The sequence below is a fragment of the Mercenaria mercenaria genome, chromosome 6, assembly GCF_021730395.1.
Source record: "Mercenaria mercenaria strain notata chromosome 6, MADL_Memer_1, whole genome shotgun sequence".
Taxonomy (NCBI): Eukaryota; Metazoa; Mollusca; class Bivalvia; order Venerida; family Veneridae; genus Mercenaria; species Mercenaria mercenaria.
This window is the reverse complement of record NC_069366.1, coordinates 55,831,681-55,846,227: the sequence shown is the minus strand read 5'-3', so window position 1 is coordinate 55,846,227 and position 14,547 is coordinate 55,831,681. Positions and strand designations below refer to the sequence as shown.

General features: G+C 35.8%; 1 protein-coding gene across 1 annotated transcript; it reads left to right on the top strand.

The window, feature by feature from the left end:
- Positions 1-747: 747 nt before the first annotated feature.
- On the top strand, positions 748-6,131 carry LOC128557758 (uncharacterized). Its single transcript, XM_053545971.1, has 2 exons — positions 748-920; positions 4,018-6,131. Exon 2 carries the CDS (start codon positions 4,039-4,041, stop codon positions 4,879-4,881), a length of 843 nt encoding a protein of 280 aa, XP_053401946.1. The 5' UTR covers positions 748-920; positions 4,018-4,038; the 3' UTR covers positions 4,882-6,131.
- The last annotated feature ends 8,416 nt before the right edge of the window (positions 6,132-14,547 follow it).

Sequence of the window (14,547 nt, the reverse complement as noted above, 5' to 3'; positions counted from 1 at the left end):
TTTCATTTTTAATTTCCCATCAATATTTATAATTAACATGTGAAGTTTTGTACCCTCACCCGGTCACCCCGCTGCCCCCCCCCCCCCCCCCCCATTCATTTTCTGTGTAATTGATTTTGACTAATGAAATTATTTGCTTCTTACTAACATCCTTAACTTTTTGCCGGGTACATTTTTTGCCATTCCTCACCACAAACCCTTTCGGCGGGGTATACCAATTCATTGACTTTGCTTGTTTTAAACAAAATTTCCTTGACATGCACAATGCTGTGTATACATAAGTAGCGTTATTGTACATTACTGTCACTTGAAAATGGCTTTTCCTTAGATGCCCGAAAAATCATTTCAAATGTTACTAAATATTTTGAAAAAGATACTTCAAATCGAGCCTTTACTAAAATGGCAACAGAGGCTACGGGCGTTGGAATGACAACCATCAGAAAAATAAAAACACAAAATATAATAAAAATGAAATAGCAAAAGACTAAAAACAGAAGAAAAGCTGAAAGGGATAAAATAAATAAAAAAAATCCCTCACAAGGCTCGAACCTATTTCTCTATTTATAACTTAACAAAACAAGTACTTGAATTCAAGCGCTTACTCTTTAATTTATGAATGCAAAGAGATGGAGCGTTTTACGTACACTCCTTTTCAATAATAGGTTGTGCCTCATTATGTGTTATAATACAAAGGTCAACCATCGGGGTCAATTTGCGTCCACTATATATGTACACGCAAATATTAATTTTGACCATTCGAGTTGTCAATTAGTGAAGGTGATGTATGATATTTTGTGCTAATTGGTAACGTTGTTTATACTTGTAGGGCAAAATTCTTTTTCTAAGGCGGACTCTGAAACAAATAACCGGTGAATTAGGAAACTAGAGCGACACGAATATTTATAAGATTCTATATATATGTAAGTCATGAAATGCGTATATTTATAGATCTGTTTCTTCTGTTTGTTGTGAAATTGTCACTATTATGTTGTCTGTTTTGTTTGAAGTATTTTTTTTTTGTTATAAAAAGATAATAATGATGCTGATGCTGATGGTGTTATTGTTGTTGATGATGATGATCACGATTATTATCATGATGATGACAATAATAATAATAATAATAATAATGATACTATTAAAGCATGAAATGCGTATATTTATAGATATGTTTCTGTAGGTTGTGAAATTGTCACTGTTATGGTGTGTTTAAAATTTAGTATTTTTTGTTATAAACGTGGCTGTGTCTAACAATTTAGGTTTTGACGGTGATGATGATGATGATGATGATGATAACCTCGTTATATATTTCTTTAACTTATATAAGTCCATCAGGATAGTGTAATCTTTTATTCTCATCGTAATACATACAACAAATAAACAGCTATATATATTTACAATTACAAATGTACTACGCCGTTCCATGTTGGAAATATAAGAGATTATTGCACAGTCATATCAACATCAGTGCTTTTACAAAAACTATAAAATAATATAACCGAACTAGTTTTGCTAATCCATAGGTACCTTATTAAAAAATAACTAGGTATTAAAAAAGTACATATTACTTAATAATAATTTTTTACTATTTTACACGGTTTCTTTTTCACGAAGAATTCCGTTTATATTGTACAATTTATTTGACCTCAATCTGACTAAAGTACATCTCCTATTACGCTACGCATAGGATCTGACAACGAGCTATTCATGGCCTCGTTCTGACAACCCTTCCGCTAGCCAATCAAAAGCTACCTTACAATATCCTGCAAGCTTTAAAAGCCGTGGGTTTTGATATCAACAATTTTTATGTTGAAAGATGTCAGATAGCCGGTTAGCTCAGTCGGTAGGGCACTTGCTTTGTAAATGAGAGGTCCCGGGTTCGAGCCCTGGATTAATTGCAAATTTTTCTTACTCTTTGACATTCGAACAAGTTGTCTGGTTGGTTCAAACAAAAATAGATTTGCGAAAATAAAAATAGCAATATTGGAAATCCAAAATATACAGAAGACGAATGTGAATGGGTCGTTCTCAGATCTTCGTTTAGAAGATCAAGTACTTTAGTCAGATTGATTTGACCTGTCAAAACATGTTCCCCGGCTTTCATTATATTCTGTTCACGCCTTGATAAGATTAACCTGAAAGCCAGAAACATGTTTTGACAGGTCAATAAAATAGTACAATATAAACTCTATCTATAGTACCGCTGATACAATTCTCTATAAATAGAATTCGGTCGTCATTTCTATTAATATTTTTCTAATAATAGATGTGGGAATATTTGTGTACATGTACATGTTTGCAAATATTAATTAAGAGCATTCACAAGTTACAGGTAGTCAATGTGATGTATGATATTTTGTGCTACTTAAATTGGTAACGTTTTTATACAAATTATTTTTCTAAGGTGGACTGTAAAACAAATAACAAGTAGATTAGGAAACTAGATCTAATTCGAAATTGCGAACAGAATAAAGCACGATGTATAATCTGCATCATTTCAACATGAATATTTAAAAGAAGATTGTGTATATGTAAGTCATGAAATTCGTCCATTCATATATCTGTTTCTGTTTGTTGTAAAATTGTCACTGCTATGGTGTGTTGCAAATTTAACTGTTGCATTTCAAGTATTTTTGTTAGGGCCTATTTGTTATAAAAAGCTAATGATACTGATGATGATGATGCTGATGGTGTTGTTGTCGTTGTTGTTGTTGATGATAACGATGATTAACATGATAATAATAATAATAATAATAATAATAATAATATTTAAAGCATGAAATGTGAAATAATGGTGTGTTGCAAATTTAACTGTAGCATTTTAGTATTTTTTGTTATAAACATGGTTTAGTGTAACAATTTAGATTATGACGGTGATGATGATAATGATGATGATGATGATGATGATAACCTCGTTAAATATTTCTTTAGCTTTTGGGGTGGTTGTGCGCTTTGAGTGCGGCGTATACGGCCAGACTTTAACGATTACTTTTTGTTTGTTTGTTTTGGGTTTAATGCCGTTTTTCAACAGTATTTCGGTCATGTAACGGCGGGCAGTTAACCTAAACCAGTGTTACTGTTATTGGACTAACCTGTTCTCCGCAAGTAACTGCCAACTTCCCTACATGACATTTCAGAGGTGATGGACGAATGATTTCAGACACAATGTCTTTTATCAAATCGTCACGGAGAACTTTTTGTATCTTGATAGCTCATCCCCTCATCCCCGGAGTGATTTACTTTGAAAAAATAAACACGCATTATATACATTCAAAACCTAACATAACCCGTGTAAAATAGTAAACACAAGCCAAAATAACAACATTAATTTTATTGTAAATTAAACTAATATTCTAGACAAAAGATTTTCGTACGAAGCAAGCTATAAATAAAATATAAGCACAACAGACATCATGTCACGTGACGGGCTCGTGCACCATAAAGGGAATCACGGTGAATCGGGAAGAATTTACTATGAGAAATTGTAATGATGTCTTTGTACAAATTCTGTAATATGAAATGTTACAGGCCATTTCCGTGTTCTTTCTGATCACCCCTCGTAGATTTCCTCGTGGGGTTTTAAAGAAGAACAAAATAAAAGTTATACAACGCTGACTGAATATAGAAATAGGTATTCGGATTATAGTCGTCAGTTTCTTGTTGGTTGAGCAACAAGACTTTTGAAACAAATGCATTTGGTAAACTAGACTGTATCGATTATTTATTGATTGATTACTTTTGAATATATGATAATCATTAATTTAATCGATTTATGAATAATGCCAAATAATCGTTGGTTTAATCGACCCCGTGTCTGGCGTACCATACAACTGATCTTTCAGTTTTCACTTTTTCAGCAAGTGTAGCAGTGATACAAAAATGGCAGAATGGTAACAATGAAATGGACCTTAATCAACGATTTCTTTTATAGTTACTGGCTTATAATATATTCGTCTTTCAGCACTTGACGTTGTGTCGCTGTACCTAACAACTTAAAATTTTGTCTGTTGTATTTTTCAGCAACTACAGCTGATACAAAACATGGCAGAGGGTCCAGTACCTCGTAGACTCATCAGGACACAGGGCATTAGCGGCGAAGAAATATGTTGTCCAAAAGGGATCTGGACACCTGCGGAATATCGCGGACTTGAGCATTTTAACATACCATTCACAAAAGTGCAGAAAGCTGTTACGGAAGATAACAAGATAATAATAGTTGGTGATGGAAACAATGTACAGTTTAAAGGCAACAAAAAGCAGTATGATAGTAATATAAATGCAAGATTCAGCTGGTTTTCTGTTTTCATTAATGATGAAACACTCGCAGAAATTGCCGAGAAAAGAGGACCACAACAAGAACGCGGTGACCTATTCTTACCAGGTCGGTCGCGATATGGGACGGAAGTATTTACCGTTGATTTTGATAAAATAATCCAGGAATATGAAACTTGCTGTAATGGAAAAGCCCGTATATCTATTCTGGGAACATATGTATACAGACGAGAAGTTATGCACGCCTATGTTATAGCTCCAGAAGGTTTCTTCGGTGACCATCCACGTGTTGCGACGAGGACAGATGATGGAATATTTACTTGGAACGATAATCTGCAAGACAGAGAGACGATCTTAACATCACCAGAGCAGGGCAGGTACAATTGGAAAACATTTTCAACCATTGCATGGGATGGCTCGTGCGAAGGCAACAGTCGATATAAAAAGTGGGGTCACCTGACATTTGCCTTTTACTTAGATTGCTTACCAAATGAAACACTTGTCATACCAAATGATATCGGATCTTGGGGGAAATGTAATGAAAGCAAACCTTTTCTCGGCACTGTTTTTCAACCTGATGCAGATGATCCCAGCTCAGACGATGACGTGTAGAGTATTAACAGTAATTTTCTAGTCCAGTATTCGCCCTACTACAGTGGATATTTTAATAGAGGTTAGAAAGATACTTTAATGTAAATTGCTAGAAATCTCGTATATACCTGAATCGTAGCACTGCTTATTTTATTATTTCAAGAGAATTTTTAAATAGCCGTGTGTCCTCGGCACTGAACTTCTGAAACCTGATCTGGATGATATCGACGACGACAATGCCATTTGTCCCAGCTTGACGGCAGTACTGAATGTAGTGATGAAAATTAGCATCATCAGTACAGTAATTTTCCTGTATGCATAAGACATTTTCGTGCAGATTGCTAGAAATTCATACTAGAGCACTGTACGTAAGAAAGTACGTACTAAAGAAGTCTTTCACAGTTTATCATCCTGTACTTCGTCTCAGTGTAACTTCGTATCGGCACTGCGCACACTGACATACCATTTATTATATAAAAAAATCGGAGGCGGACGGTTACCAAAAAAAGCATAACAGGTGATAGTTATAATGAACAGAAAGAGTTTTTAAGGCAACGACAGTTGTATGATAATAGACACATGGTGGATTTTGTGCGGGATATGTGTCTAGAGTATGCATACGTGTGCCAGGGGAAGATCGATATTACAACAGAAGAACAGCTGGAAAAAATCCCAAACATTATTTGAAATGGTGAATGTATTTACTCAGCTGGCATTATCTTTCTCCAGGGTTGCTTGCCAACTGAAACACTTGTGTCACTAGACAGTACCGGAAAAGGAGAAAAACTTGATTTTCACCAAAGATTTTAGTAACTATCAGCTTAATCCTGATAGGGACCGTATCATTGACAATATATACTAGAAAGATGTAGGAGACAGTTACTAGTAGAAAATAATGATTTAACAACAGTGCGATGCCATTCGTGCGAGAGAATATTTTTTGACAATTAAAATTAAGCTGCATTGAAAAATACTTAGCATTGAGGGAAGTACCTTTACACTAGACATGGGTTTGATATACATTCTAGTTTGTATTTGCAGATGCATATGATCTCGAGCGGATATCTGTCAAAGAAAATAACAGGACAATGTACAGAATCTAGCCAGGATATACAGTGTAGGATTAATTTATTACCTTTAAAATGTAGTCATTTATTTAAGTTGTATTTTATTTATAAATTAAGTTGAATAAAATAATGATGTGCATTCATGTAAATGAAATATGTAAAATTCATAATTTTTGCTGTCATACATTAAAGTAATGCTAAATATGTTATTTTGATAGTTATTTGAACGATCACGTAATCACCTACTGAGGTACAAATACAGTATTGTTTAAACTAAACTTGACACCCTTGTGCACACGGAGAGCACAACCTTTAAACTAACTTTGTCTTAGTGCACCAGCTCAGATTGTAACATATGAGATAATGCAAAGCGGTCTTTCTGTTATGCATCTAAATATTCAAAGTCTCAGGCCTAAAATTGACATTCTCGAAATAGAAGCACAGCCTTATGACATTCTTATCTTCACAGAATCCTAGCTATCTCCTACAATAATGCCTTTTCATGCCTAAATTGTAAACACTGTTTCGTTGTGATCGTAATGCCCGCACAAATGGAGGAGTCACTATCTATATTCGAGATGGCCCTCTCGCCAAACGTCGTGACGACCTTTCTGTTGCTGGATTAGAGTCATCCTTGTAGGAGGTATATATCGTCACCCAGATTCAAATAATCAACTAACATCATAGATATTGGCGACTTTAATATCAATATCCTAAACACTATGACAAACAAGATACCAGATTTCATTTTCTTACCACGCAGAACAACTAATATCAATACCAACCCATTTTACAGTAAACCCATCCTCTCTTATTGATCTCATTTTTGTTAAAAAATAAAAATCACGTACTAACAAGTCATTCATTCCTGACATGACTCGATTCCACTGCCCTATTGTTGCTGTTCTTAAACTAGACAAGCCTATAAATACTACATACAAAAGAAAAATACGGCTGTATGACAAAGGTAACTATGATCAAATCAATACAATACTGCAAAATACTAACTGGGACACAAAAATGGAAAACGCTGACCTTAACAAAGCCACTGAAGACATCACACACGCAATTTTGTTTTACATAATTATATACGTATTAATTTATTTTGGGTCAACTGTGAAGGAAGTTCTACAACTTACATTAATCACTCTCGACACCTCATTCCTGATGGAATCCATTGCCACGAGGGTATGAGAGAAGAGGCCAGTTTAATGCTGAGCGCGCCAAGCAAGGGAGCTACTGGTACCATTTTCCTGTCTGGTATGCCGTGGCCGGGGATCGAGCCCACGACCTTCCGCACTCGAAGCGGACGTTCTACCACTAGGCTATCGAGGCGGTGATACACAGTCGAAACTCTGGTTCAAAACTGCTATAAACAACAGCTCAGACAATTCCACCACTACAACACCAAAATACACTAGCATCTACAGACCAAGAAAAGACAGAACTTCTTTACCGTTTCTTTTGCTCACGATCCACCAAAGATGACACTAACGAAACTTTGCCACCATGCCCATTCTCTACTACAGCTACCCTATCAAATATTCTTATAACACCAACAGACGTCTCTGATGCTATATCCCTCATTGATCCTTCTAAAGTCAGTGGTCCTGATCTCATCAGCCCAAAACTTCTTCGGGAATGTAAAGCAGAATTTTCTGAACCTCTTTCACAGTTCTTCAACAAGTTATTGACACATGCCTTCTTCCCTTCGTCCTGGAAACTAGCAAATGTTACTCCAATTTTTAAAAAGTCATATCCCTTTAAACCTTCGAACTACCGACCAATCTCCCTTCTTCGCTGCATCGGCAAATTATACAACTATCTCACTCAAGACAAGCTCCTTACTTCTCTTCAATCAGGCTTTATCAAATGTGACTCTACAGTGAACTAACTGGTCTATCTTCATAACGACATCTGCAATATTCTCGATAACGGCAAAGAAGTTCGAGCCGTGTTTAGTGATATATCGAAGGCCTTCGACAGGGTGTGGCATCGCGAACTTCTTCATAAGCTATCCTCTCTCGGTATTAAGGGCTTACTCCTGAACTGGCTATCCTCGTACCTTTCCTTTCGTAAACAGCGTGTTGTGTACGCACATGCATCTTCCTCTTGGTCGACCATTAACGCTGGTGTCCCGCAAGGATCTGTTTTAGGACCTTTGTTATTCCTAACTTACATTAACGAAATTGTTTCAAACATCGGTTCTAAAATTCGTCTTTTTGCAGATGATACCAGTCTTTATATCACCTTGGATGATAAAGCTTTAACTAGTACCACTCTTAACTCAGATCTTGAAACCATCCACTCTTGGTCCAAAGCATTCCTTGTTACATTCAACCCATCAGAAACAGAATCCATGATCTTTTCAAGAAAACTCTCTAAACCGAACCATCCCCCATTATGTATGAACAATGTACCTATTTCTGAAGTGACTGAACACAAACATCTTGGTCTCACCTTCTCCTCGGATCTAAAATGGTCCTCACATATATCTATCACTTTGAAAAAAGCTTGGCAACGAATTGTAATTATAAAAACTCTTAAATGTCTACTGACTCGACATAGTCTCGAACGAATGTACTTTTCATTTATTCATCCAATCTTGGAATATTCTGATGTTGTTAGGGACAACTGTACAGAAGCTTTAAAGAATGAAATCGAAACCGTCCAGAACGAGGCTGCCCAGATAGTCACCGACGCCACAAAACTCTGTAACATCCAGAAACTCTTACTCGATCTCGGATGGGAACCTCTGGCGGCACGACGAAAAATACATCGCCTTGTTTTGTTCTATAAAATGGTCAATGGCTTATCACCCGCCTACCTGTCTCCACTAATTCCTGACAACAAACACAATATCAATGCTAGATATAACCACAGAAACATCAGAAATATCTTTTGCCAATCACATTTATACAGCTCTTCGTTTCTTCCAAACAAAATACAAGACTGGAACTTACTTCCTCAACATATCAAATTATCTTCTCTAATCAATGCCTTCAAATCAAATCTGAATAAAAACATATCAAAATCAAATCCATTATTTAAAGTCGGATCCAGAAAAGGCCAAATTCTTTATGCTCGGCTACGTCTGGGATGTAGCTCGATCACTTAACCATGACCTCAACCGCCGAGGACTCACAAACACTGCTAGATGTGATTGTGGTGAGATAGAAACTGTCGACCATTATCTGCTACATTGTCGAAAATACCAAAATCTTCGAACCGACATATTTTCCAATATCCAATGCCCTCTAACTCTTAAATATCTACTGTATGGTGATGAATATCTATCATATCAACACAATATGTCCCTATTCGCTGACGTACAACAGCGCCCCCTCCCCTAAACACACCTCTCCCGCCACACCTCCGCTCTCCCAACCCCAAACGACGACAAGAGACAATAGCATAAACACGCTCGTTATTTCTTTCACTCCTTATTCTAAAAAACTTCGTATATAATCTAATACATACCGAGGGCTGAGCGCGAAACTATTGTATCTTGTTCTTTATTTATATACAGTTACAATAGTTTCGCGCTCAGCCCACGATACGTTTTTGTACATTCATATTTGGATTCATACAACACGACACACATACTTACACAGCCTAGTTATTATTCTTCATTTAACCTCTGCGGAGTTCATATAAGTTTAAGTAACTTGTTTTCCAATCCATTCGTTTAATATTTTCTTTGTTTGTTTATACTATTTTGATTGATGTGTGTTTTTTATCAAAAGTTTTTAACCTAAATGTACTACTCGTGTTTGTAAATATAATTAAAATTGTGGAAATAAATACAGTTTAAATCAACATGGTGACAATTGTTTTTAGAATGTAATGATAAGATTTATTATGATTAAACAAATGAAAATGATTGTTTTTAAAAGTGATGCAGTATTGTTCAGCTTTATGGGGGCAAGGGACAGTAAATTTGAAAACTCCACAATACTGCGCTGATACCAGTGCGAAAAAAATCATGAAAAATCCAATTTCGACAAATTCAAGGCAATTTTTAAACGAATGTCTTGCGTAGACATAGTACTTTATTATGTGACATTTTCAGTCTGCCGATTCTGTTGCTTCTGTGATAAAAACGAGTAAAATGCAGGTTTCAGGACACTAAATTTTTAGACAAAAATGGCCCAAAATGCACACCTTGCGCGACCTGTACCGTATTATCTGCAAATGACTGACCTAAAACACATGCATATTTTTAAAGCATGTGGCCAGACGAAAATAATGGTGGGAAGAAAAGTGTCTCATAACCGTTTACTTTTTCCGCAAATTTGAGCTGAAGCTGGATGGATGGATGACCGTTTCCAATTCGTCTGACTTCCGTTACCTCAGGTAAAGTTTTAGACCCGGCCGTCTACATGGAGCTAGGAAAATCGATACATGCACATATTTATTTTACACAATAATCACTCGTACGCAGGAATCCTTAGTTCTATAAACATCATAAATAACCAGTTGAATATATATGCCTGTAAAGTACACATGTCTATGTAGGTATAATACACGTTTTTTTGTGTATTAATACACAAAACAAACGTGTATTGTCGCTATTCTTGCATAAAAAAATATTTCACGACGATTTATGTATTGTTTTCATATGTGATGACTTGACAATTCCGGTACAATTTTTATTTACCATTCCTGTTGTTCTTGGAAACGGTAAACATGTTTTAAATATCCGTATCCAGGGCCCGGAAATAAACAACACTATCAAAAGCACATCCTGAAGGTTTTTAACCGATTTTTTTTATCTCTCATTATTACAAACATAAATTACCAATAATTGTTCATATCATTTCACAATTTCAAGAATAATAACTTTACATTCGAGTTACTTTCAGTACGGACACGCAGTTGGAGTACGGATGAGTACGAACGTAGTGTCAAGTTTCCAAGCAGTTTATATAAATTCTTAGAGAAATTAGATAAAAACATACCGACTGATACTTACCAAAATCATAAATATGATACCTAAAAACAAAGAATCACACAGGTAAACACGCGATTTTTTAACATTCACGGTTGTCTACAAAATCTGAATTGACGCCGAGTTCTAAAAGGGGAGTACTGTAAACAAGGGAAAAAACGAGTACGTACAATGTTGGGGGCAGCGCATTTGGCGTTAGTTACTGATACAGTAAAACATTTTATCCTGTCACTTGCAGTATTTTCGACCCGATATCAGGGTGCCGTATATCTTTCTTGATATACCGTCAGTTGATCATGTGACCAGTGATATACGGTCAGTTGATCATGTGACCTTATGATCGATATTGTTGTCATAAGAAATTTTGCAACGAAACCATCATCATTGTGTTGGAAATGTCCGAACTACAAAAACGAAGAAGTTATTGCGAATTAGGTTAATGCCTAAGATGGAGAAAGTTTATCTGGCTCGGCTCCGGACGTTATCAGGTTCGCCTTCGGCTCACCCGATAACCTCCTCCACCTCGCCAGATAAACTTTCTCATCTACGGCACTAACCTATTATTCTCTATCTATGGTTTAGATTGCATCTTTAATGCTTCAAGAAGAGGTTTTTATGAAAGAAACAAGACGCAGATACCAGATGTCAGTCTGCGCAGAATTACATATATACGTCCCTGGGAAAGCATTTCAAAAATAAAAATCGGGTATTAACAGCACGTGAATTGCCTTGTTTGCACACGATTTTTCTCCCGTTAATACATGGGCGGATCCAGTGAAAAAAGTAGTTTTTATGCAAGAATTTTATTTAAAAAACGTACCCGGGCCAAATGCGAAACTGGCTAACTGATGTTCAAATGTATCTGCAGAGCAGTGAAGCGTATTCGCCGCATACGCGCCTTCCTCCCGCCACCGCCACCGCCGCCGCCGCCGCCGCCGCCTCTGTCTTGACACCATAGCAGATCACATTAACTTTCGAATCTGCGAATTTATGTGTAGGGATAACGCATGATTTTTCGCGTTATAACATCTCCAGAATCCCGAGGGATTCTGAAGATGTTATAACACGAAAAGAACATGCGCTAACGCTATTCTAGCTTCAAGTTTCTGCTTGTTGTTTGTTTCTTAATGACAGTCAAAACTTAAATATATTTGTCAGCTTTCCATTTTTAGCTGACTATTCGAAGAATAGGTAGAGCTATTGGACTCACCCATGCGTTGGTGTCTCGATTTGGTTGAATTTTTGTATGTAGTTTGGTATCTCAATAACCAATATTGGGAATACACTTCATACACTTATTCACTGTGACCAACTGACTTATATTGCACTAGTTCCATAACTTTTTTGTGTTTATACAAAATTATGCCTCTTTTTCAACTTAGCAGTTTTAGTTAAGTCTTTTTATGTAGGCTGGTATCTCAGTGTCCACTAATGGGAAATGGATTGAAACTTCACACACTTGTTCGCTGTGATGATCTGACATGCAATGTACACAGATCATAAATCTGCTTTGCAATTTTACAAAATTATGCCCCTTTATGGACTTAACAGTTTTGGTTTAGTTTTATATGTAAGATGGTAGCTCACGTAACCCACTAATGGGAATAGATTAAAACTTCAAACACTTGTCCACTTGTCCGTTGTCATGAGCTGACAGTCATTATACAGGCTATATATTTGTACGAATTGTGCCACTTTTTTGACTTTTATATTCATTAAATTGAAAAGGTTGTTGAACGACGCGTTGTTGTCATCCGACAACTGTTTTATTATTCCAAGATAAGTGCCTTTTCACATTTGAAAAATTTAGTATTTAGCAATTACAGTCAAAACTTCATTATTTGTGTCATTAGATATTCTTTTGGTTTATCATCCTGAAAAGAGTGCATTTCATTTTTCATTTAAAAACTGTTTCCCTCAATTATCTATCAACCATGTCTCTCACAAATCTGTCAATTACATACATTTTATTTTTTGTATTAAAGAGCTGTTTGAATATATTGGCCAGCTTTCCATGTTTTATTAAGAAATCTTACTGTTTGATGTGAGAGCATATTTCAATTCAATGAATTATTTTACGTGTATTAAATTTCAAAAATATTTTTCAGAACTTTCACACTATAATTATGATTTTTATTGTCATTCGTGGCTCTTTATGCTACTTTTTGCTGCTTGAAAAATGAACAAAATGCTATACAGTTGTGTTTATTATTTTCTCTTAAGGTATTGGACCCCTAATAGTAATGTTCAGAGATGGTATTAGCTAGGTATATTCTTAAAGATGACTGTGTTTTGCACTGCGTTGCAAATTTTAAACTTTTACTGTGCCGTTTCTTTTAAAAACTTTGTATAATTTATGGTATTTCCTCAAGTTCAAGTAGAGACAAATTGCAAAGTGATGGCCACTGTCCAAAGCGTTTGCAGAACATTCATTATACGATAAATTTTAATAAAAGAAACACCAAACTATTGGTAAACAAAAATAAAACACAAAATAAAACTGTCAATGTCATTGTTTCTAGGGTGCCTCAAGTAAACTGATTTAATGAGACAGAATTCTAACTACAACATTTAAAAATTATGGTCGAGTCCTGTGGGACTGTTTTAAATTCTGCCCACTTCATTCAAAATTAATCTTGGGACAGAAGTCAAACCTACCTAAATTTCTTCCACAATATATAAACTAAAAAGTAAAGTCAAAATAGAGAACCGCATGTAACTCAGTATTTTTAAAGATGTCTAATTCTGCCCCCAACCCTTCTGCTTCAGAGTTAAATTCACGTTGAACAGCAAGAAATTGCTTATCAAATGATTTTTTTCTTTTGTACAATAAATCAATAGTAAGTCTTGAAAAAAGTAAAAACTTACTAGGAAAACAGGAAAATAAGAGAAAAAAAGTTGGTTTGAGTGGAACTTGAACCAACGCCCCCCTGAAACAAGAGGGCCATGGTGGCCCTATATCGCTCACCTGAGTAGAGTTGCTTGCTTGAACAAATTTCTTAGCTAAAGCTTTAAGATCTAGGCCTTCTGGTTTATTTTTAGCAAATTTATGAAGATTTCCCTATGCACAATCAAGTAACCCTGGGGCTGGGTCAATTTGACCCTGGGGGGGGGGGGGTCAAGATTTGAACATATTTTGTAGAGGTCCACTAGGCAATGCTGCATGTCAAATATCTAAGCTCTAGGCCTTCTGTTTTTTTTGTTGTTTTTTTTAAATTGAAGATTTTTCTATGTACAATCAAGTAACCCCATATGGCGGAGCCAATTTGACCCCGGGGGTCATGATTTGAACAAATTTTGTAGAAGTCTACTAGGCAATGCTACATGTCAAATATCTAAGATCAAGGCCTTCTGGTTTATTTTGTGAAAAATTTTGAAGATTTTCATATCGTCGCTGCTCTACGAAAACCGCGTAAGTCAATTTTGGCGCGAAAACTATTTTCTACGATTGGAAAGGCGGGTACACGCTACGTATTCTGCGAAAATCCTGGACATTTTAGCCAATCAAAAGTTGTTTTACTCACCATGTGACAAAATCCTGTATATTCATTGGTTGATATTTTTTTCAGCTAAAACCGCGTATAATTGTTTAAGTCAGAGTGGTGTTTGTATGGAACAGTTTTAAAGGATTTTAATGAAAGATGTAAGTTATTTTTTTAGTTTATACAA

What these genes read in the sequence shown, in the direction of transcription:
- LOC128557758 (XM_053545971.1), top strand. Translation starts at nt 4,039, where the DNA reads ATGGCAGAGGGTCCAGTACCTCGTAGACTCATCAGGACACAGGGCATT.